The sequence below is a fragment of the Suncus etruscus genome, chromosome 9 (genome assembly GCF_024139225.1).
Source record: "Suncus etruscus isolate mSunEtr1 chromosome 9, mSunEtr1.pri.cur, whole genome shotgun sequence".
Classification (NCBI taxonomy): Eukaryota; Metazoa; Chordata; class Mammalia; order Eulipotyphla; family Soricidae; genus Suncus; species Suncus etruscus.
The window spans coordinates 57,718,242-57,734,802 of NC_064856.1; the positions used below are offsets into that span (position 1 = coordinate 57,718,242).

Genomic DNA, 16,561 nt, shown 5'->3' on the forward strand with positions numbered 1-16,561 from the left:
ATAAAGAAACACATTCTGTTCTCAGAAGAGAATAGAACCAGATGGAAGGTTGTCAGAATGGCAACAACTACTCTCACATTCTAGCTCAATATTCTTCCATGTAGGGCCATACTTTTTCCTCTCTACATAGCCCCATCTATTTTCTTCATTCTCCTTTCTCTGTAGACCATTCATATAATTTCTTTGGGAAAATAAAGAAAAATAACAACACATAGCTCCCTCAATTCTTTAAAAGGTCAACACAAAATGGTCATAATTTCAAAACATTTTAAGGAAGAGCCTAAGTGCTGAACAAACCAACTCACAAAGCATAAACAGGTCTCATGACAGAACAGGACTTAAAAAAAAAGATAAATGGTGCATTAAGGACAGTAAAGGGGTAAAGATGCATGTACCCAATTCAGGTTCAATCCCCAATACTACCAAGATGGTCCCTTAAGCCTTACTAAGTGTGGTAAGGGAGGCCTCCAAATACCAATGGAGTGGTCCTGGTACTCCCTGATTCCACAGGGCTTCAACTATATTTCAACTATAATTCCACAGGGAAGATCAACTATATTAGACCTTATTTTAGCTGCCTGAAGACTTCAGAAAACAATCCTAAAAATGTCCAGTGATCTAAAAAAAAAAGTAATTGAACAAAGAAAGAATACACTGAAAGTCTGTTGGAAAAGTCAAAGAACTCATTTAAGTAGGCTAAGGCAAACTTTAGCAAGTCTTAGCAACAGAATGAATGAAGCTGAAAACTGGGTCAATGACTCAAAGATATACTCACAACTCTATCAAGAAAGAAGTAATAGGGAATACATGAAGAAAAAATAGATTATAAGAGATATTCCTGAAAATACCAGGAGAAATAACCTTAGAATCAGGATTCCAAGAAGAAAGAGGAAAAGGGAAAGAATAGATGGTAGTAAAAATAGCTTAGAGCAAAACCAATTTTTTTAAATATAAATCTTTATTTAAACACCATGATTACAAGCATGTTCGTAGTTAGGTTTCAGTCATAAACAGAATACACAACCAATTTAAAGAGAAAAAATAGAAGCACTGATCCAGGATGTTCAAAGAGTGCCAAGCAAACTAAACTCAATAAGAATAACACCAAGACACACTCTGACCAAAATGGCAAGAACTTAAAGCAAAAAAAAAAAAAAAAAAGTAAAACCTCATTACAATGGAAAAAAACCATGAGTCACGTCAAATGAAACTCCACAAGCAAGAATGAAATTATATATACAAATATTGACTAAAAGAATCTTCAACCAAGAACCCTCTATTCTAAGGTATCAGAGATGAAGGAGGGATAAAAATATTCTAAGGCAAATAGCAACTGTGGTCATTTGTTGCATCTAAACCAGTTCCACTAGGTATACTAAGTGGTCTCATAAATAGCAAACATCAAATAGTAAAAGCAACCATATTTCTTTTACATAAGTGGAAATTTATTTTATTTCTTTAGATCCAAAATTTCTTTAAGTGTCAGTGGGTTGGACTCCAGCTTTAAAAGAAAGGAAGTGGCTGCATGGATCAGGAAATAAAATCCCACCTTCTGCTGTTTACAAGAGCCACCTGAACTCTCATAATAAACACAGGTTCAGAGTGAAATGTAAAATAATCAGAAAGGCTAATGGTACACTAGAAAAAGTAAGAGAGCTATACTTATATCAAACAAAATAGCATTCAAGCTAAAGAAAGTAATAAGAGATAGGATAGAGACAGACATTGCATTCTGGTTAAAGGATCAATAGAACACAAGGACCCAGCCCTTATTAATATATATCTTATTGAAAGGGCATCAAAGTTTATAAGGCTACTTCTAATAAACCTGAAAGAATACACTGATGACAACACAACAGCAGTGGGAGAAAAGTCCACTCTCTTTATTGGACAGATCAACTAGACAGAATATCAACAAGGAAACAAGTCTTAAGTAAGAATTGAAAAACTGGGCCCGGAGAGATAGCATGGAGGTAAGGTGTTTGCCTTTCATGCAGGAGGTCATCAGTTCGAATCCCGGTGTCCCATATGGTCCCCCGTGCCTGCCAGGAGCAATTTCTGAGCATGGAGCCAGGAATAACCCCTGAGCGCTGCCGGGTGTGACCCAAAAAAACCACAAAAAAAAAAAAAAAAAAAAAAAAAAAAGAATTGAAAAACTGGGCCTAACAGACATGTGCAAGATACCCACTCAGAAAAAGCTGAACACATATTTGCCTCCAAGCACATGGAACATTCTCCAAAATGGGCCATACTCTGGGATAGGACTCAACTTCAAATACCCATAGAATCACAAAAATAGAAATTATATCAAGTATCTTTTCAGACCACAAAGCCTCAAAAGTTGAAATTAAACCCAAAAAGACAGCAAGGAAAAGCTTTACTATTTGGACACTCCATTGACCAATGGGTCAATGAACAAAAAAAAAAAGTTCCCTGAGACAAATGAAAATGAAGATATAAACTATCAAAACCTATGAGACAAAGCAGAAATAATACTAAGGGTTAGTTCAAAGCAATATAGGTAATACAGGCTTACATCAGGAGACAATACAATGATCAAATAAATAGCCTAACCTTACCACTTGAGAAACTAGTAAAAGAATGGCAATGGAATTTTAAAGTAAGAGGAAACCGAGTTAGAGGTGATATTTGGCCAAAGGTAGGGTCAGAAGTACTCTGAGGCAAAAGCCGGCTCCCTGTGTGTGACACCAGGCGGGGAAAATCCGCGAAAGTACACTGGCCCAGTGGGGCCCAACTGTGAAAAACTGTGAGTGTGACCTGTCTATGTCTGTCTACTGTCCTCTTGCGTGAAACTCTTGCGAGTGGGGCAAAAAGAGGCTCCAGCGGAGCACGGCCGCTCCGCTTCGCTACGCGGCCGTGCACTCTTTAAGGAAAGAACTCCATTGCAACAAGAATGAAAAATCACACTAAGAACGGCGCTATATCACAGAAGCAAACATTTCTCTCCGGACTGTCTTCTCTGTTGCATGCTCGGGCCTAAGATTTGACCCAGTGTGAGGCTTCATCCACGGAGGACTCCCCTCCCTTAGAGGCAAGTCAGCCCATCCAGAAAGGGAGGAGCCAGAGGAGTGTGCTGCCTACATCATATAGACAATGAATACCACCACAACACATAGAAAAACCCACAATACAAGTGTGACAATGGGGAAACAACGCAGGCCAGCATCAGACATAGAGAATGAAGAGGACAATTCTGAGGACCAGATAATGACCAACCAACTAATCAACCTCTCAGATAAGGACTTTAGACTAGCAATATGGAAGATGCTCAACGGACTCCAAGAAACCATGGATCGAGTTGAACAGAACACTAATAAGAACCAAGAAAATATGAAGACAGAAATCACAAAACTCCAAACTGAAATAACATGTCAACTAACAGGACTGAAAAAGTCAGTAAACGAAGTGAATGACAAAATGGATAAGCTCTGGGACAGGGTATCAGAAGCTGAGAATAGACTTGGTGCTGTGGAAGATGAGATACATAACAATTCCATACAGCAGGAGAGATTGGACAAAAAACTTAAAGCAAATGAGCAGACAATGGAAAAATTAGTCAAAGAATGGGAACAGATGAAAATAGAAGTCTATGATAAGATCAACAGAAACAACTTAAGAATCATTGGAGTCCCAGAGACCCAGGAAGAAAATTTCCAGGAAGAATCAATGGTCAAGAACATCATTAAAGAGAAACTTCCAGAGCTAAAGAATATATGTGATCAAATCCTGCATACCCGAAGAGTACCAACCAAAAGAGACCCCAGAAAAACCACCCCAAGACACATCCTAGTCACAATGACAAATCCCACAGATAGAGACAGAATTCTGAAAACAGCAAGATCAAAAGGGGAAATCACGTTCAAGCAAGCCTCCCTGAGATTTACAGCAGACCTGTCACCAGAAACACTCAATGCCAGAAAGCAGTGGTGGGATAGACTGAATGAAATGAATGCTTCACCCAGAATACTATACCCAGCAAAACTCACTTTCCGGTTTGACGGAAGAATACATGGCTTCACAGACAAAAAACAGCTCAGAAACTTCACAGACACAAAACCAGTCTTAAGAGAAAAACTGAAGGACCTAATCTAAGACAAGACTACCCAAAAGACACACCAAATTTTGAAATAAAGATGGCGTTAAATCCCAGGACAATTCTTTCTCTCAACATCAATGGACTAAATGCACCAGTTAAGAGACACAGAGTGGCTAAATGGATCAAAAAACTCAATCCAACCTTCTGCTGCCTACAAGAAACGCACCTGAATAGTCAGAACAAACATAGACTCAAAATAAAAGTCTGGAGAAAAATTATCCAAGCAAACAACACCCATAAAAAAGCTGGAGTGGCCATACTAATATCAGATAATGCAAACTTTATACTCAGGAAGGTTGTAAGGGACAAAGATGGACATTTTATATTAATCAAGGGGTACGTAGAGCAGGAAGAATTCACTCTCCTAAACATATATGCACCGAATGAGGGGCCAGCAAAATATTTAATACAGCTGTTGACAAATCTGAAAAATAATATCAACAACAACACAATAATTGTGGGGGACCTTAACACGGCTTTGTCAACACTGGATAGCTCAACCAGACTGAAACCCAACAAGAATATACTAGACCTGAGGAGAGAAATGGAAGAAAGAGGCCTAGTGGATATATATAGGACACTCCATCCCCAGAAACCTGGATACACATTCTTCTCCAATGTACATGGAACATTCTCCAGGATAGACTACATGCTGGCACATAAAACATACCTCCATAAGATCAAGAGGATAGAAATTTTGCAGACTACCTTCGCTGACCACAAGGCTCTGAAATTATTTGTGAACTCCAAAGGGACTCAGAAGAAACACTTTAACACCTGGAAGTTAAACAGCCTCATGCTCAATAACCAGTGGGTCCGAGATGAAATCAAGGAGGAAATAAAAAGGTTCCTGGAAACAAATGACAATAAAGACACAAACTATCAGAACTTATGGGACACAGCAAAAGCAGTACTGAGAGGAAAATTTATAGCTTTGCAAGCACACATCAGGAAGGAAGAAGGAGCTTACCTGAGTAGCTTAATGACACAGCTAATAGAACTAGAAAATGCTCAACAAAAGGACCCAAGAATAGGAAGACAGAAGGAAATAACAAAGCTGAGAGCAGAAATCAACGAAGTGGAAACTCAAAAAACAATCCGAAAGATCAACGAAAGCAGAAGTTGGTTCTTTGAAAAAATAAACAAGATTGATAGACCACTGGCAAACCTAACAAAGAAAGAGAGAGAGAGAAACTTGATAACTCGTATCAGGAATGAAAAAGGAGAGATCACTACTGATATGACAGAGATTCAAAGGGTAATCAGAAACTACTTTGAAAACTCTACGCCACTAAAAATGAGAACCTGGAAGAAATGGATAAATTCTTGGACTCTTATAATCTTCCACGGTTGAAGGAAGAGGATGTAGCATATCTAAACACCCCCATCACCATTGATGAAATTAAAACAGTAATCAAATGTCTGCCGAAAAACAAAAGCCCAGGTCCAGATGGATTCACTAATGAATTCTATCAAACTTTCCAAGAGGAACTACTGCCAATCTTGGCAAGACTCTTTCATGAAATTGAACAAACAGAAACACTTCCAAATAGCTTTTATGAAGCCAACATCACCTTGATACCTAAACCAGACAGAGACACTACCAAAAAAGAAAATTACAGACCAATATCACTGATGAATGCAGATGCAAAGATCCTCAACAAAATCCTGGCAAATAGGATTCAATGCCTCGTTAAAAAGATCATCCACTACGATCAAGTAGGTTTCATCCCAGGAATGCAAGGCTGGTTTAACATCCGTAAATCTATCAACATAATACACAACATCAATAACAAGAAAAATAAAAACCACATGATCATATCAATAGATGCAGAGAAAGCATTTGATAAGGTCCAACACCCATTCTTGATCAAAACTCTCAGCAAGATGGGAATGGAGGGAACCTTTCTCAATATAGTGAAGGCCATCTACCACAAGCCAGTGGCAAATATTATCCTCAATGGAGAAAAACTAAAAGCCTTCCCTCTAAATTCTGGCACAAGACAAGGCTGTCCTCTCTCACCACTCCTATTCAACATAGCACTGGAAGTACTTGCTATAGCGATTAGGCAAGAAAAGGATATCAAGGGAATCCAGATAGGAAAGGAAGAAGTCAAGCTCTCACTGTTTGCAGATGACATGATACTCTACTTAGAAAACCCTAAAGACTCTATCAAAAAGCTTCTAGAAACAATAGACTCATATAGCAAGGTGGCAGGCTACAAAATTAACACACAAAAATCAATGGCCTTTCTATGCACCAATAGTAATAAGGAAGAAATGAACATTAATAAAACAACCCCATTCACAGTAGTGCCACACAAACTCAAATATCTTCGAATCAACTTGACTGAAAATGTGAAGGACCTATACAAAGAAAACTATAAAACTCTGCTCCAAAAAATAAGAGAGGACACACAGAAATGGAAACACATACCCTGCTCATGGATTGGCAGGATTAACATAATCAAAATGGCAATACTCCCCAAAGCCTTGTATAGATTTAATGTGATCCCTCTGAAGATACCCATGACATTCTTCAAAGAAGTGGATCAGGCACTTTTGAAATTCATTTGGAATAATAAACAGCCTAGAATAGCTAAAGCAATCATTGGGAAAAAGAATGTGGGAGGAATTACTTTCCCCAACTTTAAACTTTACTACAAAGCAATATTTATCAAAACAGCATGCTACTGGAGTAAAGACAGGCCCTCAAATCAGTGGAATAGACTTGAATACTCAGAGAATGTTCCCCAGACATACAATCATCTAATTTTTGATAAAGGAGCAAGGAATCCTAAATGGAGCAAAGAAAGCCTCTTCAACAAATGGTGTTGGCACAACTGGCTAGCCATTTGCAAAATATTGAACTTAGACCCCCAGTTAACATCATGTATGAAGGTAAAATCCAAATGGATTAAAGACCTCAATATCAGACCCGAAACCATAAGATATATAGAACAATATGTAGGCAAAACACTTCGGGACATTGAGACTACAGTCATATTCAAGGAGGAAACTGCACTCTCCAAGCAAGTGAAAGCAGAGATTAACAGATGGGAATATATTAAGCTGAGAAGCTTCTGCACCTCAAAGGAAATAGCGCCCAGGATACAAGAGCCATCCACTGACTGGGAGAAACTATTCACCCAATATTCATTAGATAAGGGGCTAATCTCCAAACTATATAAGGCACTGACAGAACTCTACAAGAAAAAAAAACATCTAATGCCATCAGAAAATGGGGAGAAGAAATGGACAGACACTTTGACAAAGAAGAAATACAAATGGCCAAAAGACACGAAAAAATGCTGCACATCACTAATCATCAGGGAGATGCAAATCAAAACAATGATGAGGTAACACCTCACACCACAGAGATTGGCACACATCACAAAGAATGAGAACAAACAGTGTTGGCAGGGATGTGGAGAGAAAGGAACTCTTATCCACTGCTGGTGGGAATGCCGTCTAGTTCAACCTTTATGGAAAGTGATATGGAGATTCCTCCAAAAACTGGAAATCGAGCTTCCATATGATCCAGCTATACCACTCCTAGGAACATACCCTAGGAACACAAAAATACAATACAAAAACCCCTTCCTTACACCTATATTCATTGCAGCACTATTTACCATAGCAAGACTCTGGAAACAACCAAGATGCCCTTCAACAGACGAATGGCTAAAGAAACTGTGGTACATATATACAAAATGGAATATTATGCAGCTGTCAGGAGAGATGAAGTCACAAAATTTTCCTATACATGGATGTACATGAAATCTATTATGCTGAGTGGAATAAGTCAAAGAGAAAAACGCAGAATGGTCTCACTCACCTATAGGTTTTAAGAAAAATGAAAGACATTCTTGCAGTAATAATTTTCAGACACAAAAGAGAGAAGGGCTGGAAGTTACAGCTCACCTCATGAAGCTCACCACAAACAGGGATGAGTTTAGTTAGAAATAACTACATTTTGAACTATCCTAATAATGAGAATGTATGAGGGAAATAGAAATCCTGTCTAGAGTTCAGGCGGGGGTTGGGTGGGGAGGAGAAAGATTTGGGACATTGGTGATGGGAATGTTGCACTAGTGATGGGTGGTGTTCTTTACATGACTGAAACCCAAACACAATCATGTATGTAATCAAGGTATTTAAATAAAATATATAAAAAAGAAAGAGAGAAAGAAAGAAAAGAAAGAAGAGAGAGAAAGAGAAGAAGGAAGGAAAGGAAGGAAAGGAAGGGAAGAAGGAAGGAAAGGAAGGAAGGAAGGAAGGAAGGAAGGAAGGAAGGAAGGAAGGAAGGAAGGAAGGAAGGAAGGAAGGAAGGAAGGAAGGAAGGAAGGAAGGAAGGAAGGAAGGAAGAGAAAAGGGAAATGGTAGAGAAGGAAGAAGTAAAAGACTATAAAAAGCTTGGAGATGTACAGCTGAAATTATTTTTTAATATTATGATTTATAATATTACTTTTGAAATTTAATTTCAACACTACGCCCACCACCAGAGTGCCTGATTCTCCCCACCAACATCCCAAATTTCAAATGATTTTTAAAGAATATGCATGAAATATTCCATGTGTATAAAATGACAATATAAGCATAGTATATATCTACCATGCTTTTGTAATTCTATGATGTAACCACAATTCTGAGTTTAGTGCTTGCTAAAAATGCGTGCTTTTAGATTCTTAGTGCATAAAAATGCATACATAAAAATTTGATAAATTGCATTATAAGTTTTAAATGTTTACATTATGAATAGATTGTGGTAATGCCTTAAATGTGAATGTATGTAATTAATATCTCTGATGACTGATGTATGTAATTAATGTCATCTAATGGTTAAAATGGTCAGTTTACATTATGGACATTTTACTACAATGAAAAACACTTATAGAATGATTTATTATACTCATGCTTTGAAAACTTCCATTTTTGTCTTTTTTCCTGAGTGGAAATCAACATTATTGTCTACAAATGTATACATGTTGATAGGAGCTTTAGTTTATTCACTCATACTCATGCTGCTGTTGAGCATTCTCTAGCTGATGAACATTTAAGGTCCTTTTCAATTTCACTATAGCAAACATTCCTATTTTATAACTATATTATATACACAAAGTATGTAATTTAAAATCTATCTTAAAAAAGAACAGCTAAAGAACTCAGAACATTAAAGCTATTAGAACATTAAAATTGCAGACTTTCCAAAATAGAAAACGGCTATGTTCGCTCTCTATATGTACTTAAATATTCAATAAAATGGAACTTGACTAAATCCTAATTGTTTACTGAAAGCTTTTCCCATAGTTAGGTTTATTTAATTATTAAAATTTCACTTAGCATATCATTTAGGCTCGACTAAAAACTTAATGGATTTTACAGAGTGGAGCTCTACTTCCCTTGTTAAACCCCTCTCTATAGCTAAAAACAAAAACAACAACTCTAGCACTGTTAACAAGAGCTTTCTGAAAATAACATTAAACTATCTGCAACATTTCATTTTTAGAGCAAAAAAAATCAATAAAGAATTAGATGTGTTTATAGTTCTGATTACTGATCTTCAATAATGGTCTTAATGTGTCTGGTCCTAAAATATGTAAGAAGCCACATGAAAATCAGCAATTACTTAAAAATGGAGGCTGGGACAACAGCTTGTTTTTTTTTCCCCTCATCTTTTTACAATTGCCTCCTACCTAACTCTACTTTATCTACTACTGCTATGATATTTTCTACTAGGTAAACCAGCTCATCTTTTACCAATGTGACTACTCCCAATTCATCCTATGTTAGATAATAAAAGATATGTTTATGTCTAAATAGTTTAGCACAATGCCTATACTAAATACTCAATTTATACTATTTTTTTTGCTACTAGAATTCTATTGTAAAGTATAATTCTTACAGTTCTGTCATTTCTCTACTCAAAGCTTTTAGTAGCCACTGATAAGAGGCAGTGCTACATAGGAGACAAAAAAAAATTTTTTAAGTGCCATCTGCCATCTTCACTAATGTTCTAGATGTGCCTCCAGCTATTCAAATACAGGTTAACCTTTTTTTTTTTTTTTGGTTTTGGTGTCACACCAGGCAGCACTCAGGGGTTACTCCCGGCTCTACACTCAGAAATTGCTCCTGGCAGGCTCAGGGGACCATATGTGATGCCAGGATTCGAACCACTGTCCTTCTGCATGCAAGGCAAAAGCCCTACCTCCATGCTAAATCTCCGGCCCCCTACAGGTTAACCTTTATAAAATTCATTTCATCATCTATAAAATGGGTATGATACATCTCAGAGTTGTTTCATGGATTACTGAATAAGCAAACAGAAGACCCAGAGCAAGTATTTATTAAATTCCATTTTTCCTCCCTGAATTCCCAAATAGGTAAATGTCAAAATCTACCCTCAAATATCTATTCTAACCCAAATACCTCTTCACACTTTTTTCTCAGCCCATTACTCCCATTTCTTCTACACTTGGCTTCTCACAATGCTTTGAGCCCTTCTTGCAGTGCAGGCCTGATAGTTCAATACTTGAAACCAGAAATGTAGTGCTACTTGGGCCTAGGGATGTTCAGGAGCAACAGGATCATAGTAGCAGTGCTTAAGGGCCACCAGGATATACCAGGCCATACTTACGGGGCCATGAAGTGCCAGATATTGAACCTAGAGCCTTGCAAGTCTTTCAAGCTATCTACCTGACCCTCTACCAATTTTATTTACTGCTTACTGGATATTTATTTAGTACTTATTTAAATATAATATTCAATGGACAAGAGAAAGTCTTTTGATGTTGAGAAGTTGGTCTGGTATTAACTGCTAGGCCTTAGCATCCCAATGAGCTAATGTAGAACTCACAGGCCTTGGTGTTCAAGAACAAGAACAATTTCAGAACAGCAAAGCCACACTGAGTCCTTAATGAATCAAGGTAAAAAGAAAGAAAAGAAAAAAAGATGACATTATAATCTGTCTGAACGAACACACACACACACACACACACACACACACACACACACACACACACACACATTGTCTTGATATCCTCCAGTGCAAAAATCGAGTCCCCATGTCAAATGAATATTATTGCTTCCAAAAAATTGTAGTCTTATTAGTCTACTGTTCCTTTAGATCAGTTCATACAAAGTAACCCAGACAAAAATTGGCTGTGCCTGTTCCTTAATCTTGCCCAAAATTTAACACACACACACACACACACACACACACACACACACACACACACACACACACACACACACAGTCTCCATGGTGTATTCTTTTGCTGCAACAACAAATACAATTTAAATTATAAGTGTGCTTCTGGTGGCCTGTGGTAGGACAAATTAAGAAGTTCATGAATAAAAATCTAGAGTTCTCTATGCTTGGGTCCTACAGGGTACATGCGCTGGGTCTTGTATACTGTGTACTTTGCTAAAGTTAACTGTATGACCCACACAGAAGTATCCTTTATTGGTCTTTATTTAAATCTCAAAAGCCAGTCACTTGTTTAGTTAAGAATTGTTCATCACTTTACTGGAGAAAGAATCTCAAAAGCCAGTCACTTGTTTAGTTAAGAATTGTTCATCACTTTACTGGAGAAAGAATGCAGCAGGTATGGTACTTGCCTTGCACTCAGCTAGTCCGGGCTCAATCCCTAGCACCATAAATGGGTCTTCTAGCACTGCTAGAGTGATCACTGAGCATAGGAACAGGAGAAAGCCCTGATTACAGCTGGGTATGGCCCAAAACAGGAATAAAGGAAACAAGAATGAAGGAAATTGTTCTCAACTTATTATCTGAGTGTTTTCAATTTTACAGTTTTGAAAATTAAAAAAGATAATGAGGATGACCAATAAGGCATTCAATACACAATACACAAAGACCATTTACATGTATCCATAAGCCACCAAATAGTTTCCTCTTTTGAACATTCTTTAAGAGGAGGTATCTGAAACAGATAGACAACAGATTAGTTAACAAGAAAAGGTTTGAAATCAAAATAATAATTTGTGCTCAAGTACTACCAGTACAGAAAGAGCAAATGTAAGATAGTAAAAAATTATGAATGTGTGTATTATACAAGTACAGGAGGATGACAAGGAGATAGCTCAATGGTTGAGAGAACATGATATGCATCTAGAACTCCAGGCTCAATCTTCAGTACAGCATGGTTCTCCAAGTACTGCCAGAATAAGTCTAAGCGTCACTGGATATAGCTCAAGAATAACAACAAAAATGTGAGATAGTGTGTATATATCTCCGTATCTCTAAGTATGACATGGTGGCAAGAAAATCTGAGCTATTTCATAAGTTGAGGACTGATATTCAGAGTGAGACCATCACTAGGAAACTGGTAAACAGGGTCAGTAAGAGTGATGCCAGTTAAGATGTTCCTAAGGAATCAACACAGGCCCCAGCCATGTGGAAATGGGGGTAGTGCATTCTCAAAGTCAACAGAAGCAGCATAATGACATTTTGGAGGGCTTTAACTACACTGCCACCTGTTCAGTGTTTCAGCTAACACTGAACAATATAGTTCCTGACCTGTTGTTCAACAGATACTCAGGTTAAGGGAATTGTACTCTGGCCAAAGAAAAAATGGTTTGGTAAAATGAGAAGACAGTCATAGGAGAAAGAGAGCATGTCATCTAAACTTTTGTTGACACAAAGCAAGACTTGTGTGGCCAAGGCTTTGGGAGGGTAGAATTAAGAAGTTCCAAAAAATAAAAAAAGACATGGCTCTATGGTATGAGACCCTTTCTAATGGGAAATTTCTTAAGAAAGCACTTCTGCTTGGGCATTTCAAACATTTTCAAGTACACTGAAAAAGAGGAGAGATTTAAAATTTTAATTTTTCTACAGATAAAAGATGACCATAAAAAAAAGTAACAATCAGGAGAAAAGAGAATTGCATGGTTTGGAAGGACCACATGAGGACCTAAGGTTCAAAACGGAAATTTGCAGAGATACAAAAGAAAGAAATAATAGAAAAGGTAGGCTTTTTCTGGTACAAATGGCCAAAGACAACTCAGGAGATATCATTCTGAGTGAAAACCTACAGGAGATGGAAGGGACACATGGAAAAGTCAAAAAAGACATTAGAACAAAAAGAAAATGCAAAAGCCCAGAAAGTGGGAATATGACTGAGAGAAAGAAGAATGTACTTGTGATCAAAGCAATGTGAGAAAGAAGAAAAAGTAAATGGAAAGGAGTCCCAAATTAAGTAGAGTCCTTTTTTTCATCCTTTCATTTGGTAAAGACAAGTAGAGAAGAAAGAGAGCAACCATTAGCTTCTTCCCAGGGGACTCACCCCAACAGAGCAAACCAACTAGAAAACCAACAGGAAATAAACACATAGAAGCCCACCACGCTCAATGAGCAAAAACAGTATCACCAAAGACATAGACACTAGCAAATCCTGGGATACCTTTAGTTATACCCTGATGAGGATAATCAATGACCTCAAAGAAATTAGTTAAGCACAGTTAAGTCAGCAAAGCACAAGAAAGTGTAACAGTCAATATGGGGAAAAAAACTAATACAATCAAAATGACAGAAATGAAGAGCATGTTAGGTGATATTTAAAAAACTCAATAGAATCTCTGAATAGGAGAAGAAAAGAATCTGAGCAAAGCATCAAGGAGCTTCAAGATAGGAAGGAGGAAAGCTCTACGAAATAGCAGAAGCTAGAAAATAGTCTGAAAAGAAATGAACAGCATGCCAAAGAATTGAGGCAAATTCAAGAATAACAAATAAGGTCATCAGAGTCCTTGAAGACAGGGAAGGCAAATGCGATGAAGAAACAATAGTTAAAGATATCATTGACAAGAATTTCCCAGAGTTGAGGATTATAGGCAGTAATATCGAAAGGGTTCGAAGGGTCCCAGCAAAAATAGACTCAACTAGGTAAAGTCTGTGACACCATGTTTTTTCTTAATGAAAAAAACCCAAAGACAGAGACAGAAAACAGAAAGCATTAAGATTAAAAAAAAAAAAAGGAACTTACATACAAAGGAAAGCCCATAAAATGTACAGTAGATCTATTTATCGAATAAAACTGTATGCTAAAGAGGTATGGGCAGAAATAGCATGAAAATTCAGCAAGATGAACATATCTATCCAGCTAGATTTTCATTCAGATGAACAGAGATTCATGAATAGGCAACAGCTTAGGGATTTGAAACCAGTTTTGCAAGAAGTATTAAAAGAGTTTCTGTAAAGGACGAGACAAACTTCCCAACATGTGGCATTCACTAATGTTGCATACGGGTATCTTGTTGTAGATTAAGAAAGGTATGTTTACCACTAGCTTGTTAAGCCATTTTTAAACATTTTCAATAATGAATTAGCTTCTTATTTACATAGGTTAAATTTAGTAATTTAGTAATCAAGCAAACGTCAAACAAACAAAAAGATGCTCACTGTTGAGTCATCAGAAAAATGTAAACTAAATTACATTAAGATAAATTAAGATACACCCACTAGGACTAATATAATAAAATCACGGTGTTTAGAATACTTCTAAATTTCCACTCCAACACTACTAGCTTAATATTCTGCTTTGGTGACTATAATATATGATGTCCAGGGACGTAGAACAGCCGCTGAGCACAAACTCGAGGAAAGATTTCAGTTCTAAAGGAGCTGTCCAATAATCAGGATGAACAGTAGTGGAAGTGTTGGAAGAAAGTGGTGAGAGACTAAGTAACAGCTCATCTTTAGGATGTCAGAGGCTATCTACAGGAACGTTACCATCAGAAACTCATTCCCTTTAGGGAATTCTAGCACCTTCTCTACCCTTTGGTACCTTTACAACCACTCATTATATACAATCCCCAATGCAATCATCAGGATGGATTTTCAAAGACGTATCAATCACACCAATAGCGAAGGGTTTACAAATACTTGTTCAAGGTAAGAGACCTCTGAGATGATTTATTTTTTATTTCAGTAATTCAATCTTGAGTTCCAATTAATAATTATTTCAAGAATAATTATTCCAAGAATTATTCCAAGAATAAAATCTTCAGGGCATATGTATAAAGGCACCAGAAAAGTCTGAAGGACATCAAAGACACCAATTCTGATTTTTATTTCATTAAAAAAAGAAAGGAAAGAAAGAAAGAAAGAAAGAAAGAAAGAAAGAAAGAAAGAAAGAAAGAAAGAAAGAAAGAAAGAAAGAAAGAAAGAAAGACCACCCACTGCCTCTGGAGACCCAAGTGGGGGCCCTTTGGATTCAAAGCACCTTCACAAAAGGTGACAGCCAGGCTAAGCCAAGGAGGGAAAGGCGCTTGGGGTGCGTGCTAGGCCTCCCTAAAGCAGCGCCGGTGTGGGTGTGCATGTAAGCACTGCTCAGTGTCCCAGCAGCACGGCCTCAGGAGGGTCCCAGTGTTCTGGGGGGACTTGGGAGTCTCCCCAAAGCCACCCCGGTCCATTCTCTCCAGCCTCTTTCGCGGCCGTCCTGCAAATTGCGTCCTGCATCCTGCATCCGTCCCGGAGCATCATTCTCCGCGCTGGTCCCCGACCTTACCTTCGGGGGCCGGCGGCGGCTTTCCGCGGGACAGGAAGGCCTTGGGTAGCAGCAGCGACACCGCCAGGACGAGTCCCGAGGCCAGGGCCACCCTCTGCACCGTGGAGTACGCCATGGCCGCCCGCCGTCCCGTCCCCGCAGGTGCAGATGCGAGTCCGAACCGGAACCGGAACCGCGGAGCTGATGGGTCGGCCGAACTGAACAGGAGGCTGTGCGGACGGCGCCTCGCGAGGGACAATCGCTCAGGGCAAACCCGCCTCCACTCCCCTGCTAGGGGCTACGAAGGTACCGTGCCCGCCCATTTTTGAAAGCACTGCAGACTCCGCCTCCGTGCTCATTATTTTTTCTGCAATCTACCTCCTAAACCTAAGTCCTCACTTCCCACCCCACACTTCTCAGCCATGTCCTCATTGCAATGAAGTCAGTTCTCCAGCTGCCACCCAGGTCCCTTGCTTCCATTCTCCACCTGCAGCCATGAGTGATAGATAAGGTTCAACACAGCTAATGATCTCTGCCCACTGCTTAAAATCCTTCTACATGCCCAAAGTGTGGTCAGGTTCCTTTTCCAATCTTAAAGCCATGCTTGATTTGGTCTTATCATGAAACTTGAAGTTTACTATTTCCCTGGCACATAGCCTTGCTTTTAAGAACTTTGGCTTGTCGTATTTCCTATGCCTGAAAGATTCTTCATGCCATCCTCTATTACAAAGGCTCTGGAAAAATGGAAAATGCCTTCGTGATACTCTTAGTCTTGCCTCTCCTTCTTCTGAAACTTCAGTTCTTCCATGTTGTCTTCGTTTATTGAATAAATATTCACTTAGTTCTTTGTATCAAACTTTGAACTGGCACTTAGATGCATTTACTTATAGGCATCTTTGCAAGAAAGGGCAAGAAATAGTCTGGAATCTGGAACTATCAG

General features: G+C 38.4%; 1 protein-coding gene across 2 annotated transcripts in view; it reads right to left on the reverse strand.

The window, feature by feature from the left end:
• The window catches only part of RIC3 (RIC3 acetylcholine receptor chaperone), a 33,341-nt gene extending 17,552 nt beyond the window's left edge, over nucleotides 1-15,789 (reverse strand). For both annotated transcript variants that reach the window (XM_049781058.1, XM_049781057.1), the window contains exon 1: nucleotides 15,643-15,789. In XM_049781058.1, coding sequence (XP_049637015.1) covers nucleotides 15,643-15,757 — 115 coding nt within the window. In that variant the 5' untranslated portion in view covers nucleotides 15,758-15,789. The remainder of the gene's footprint in view (nucleotides 1-15,642) is intronic.
• Between the last annotated feature and the right edge of the window lie 772 nt (nucleotides 15,790-16,561).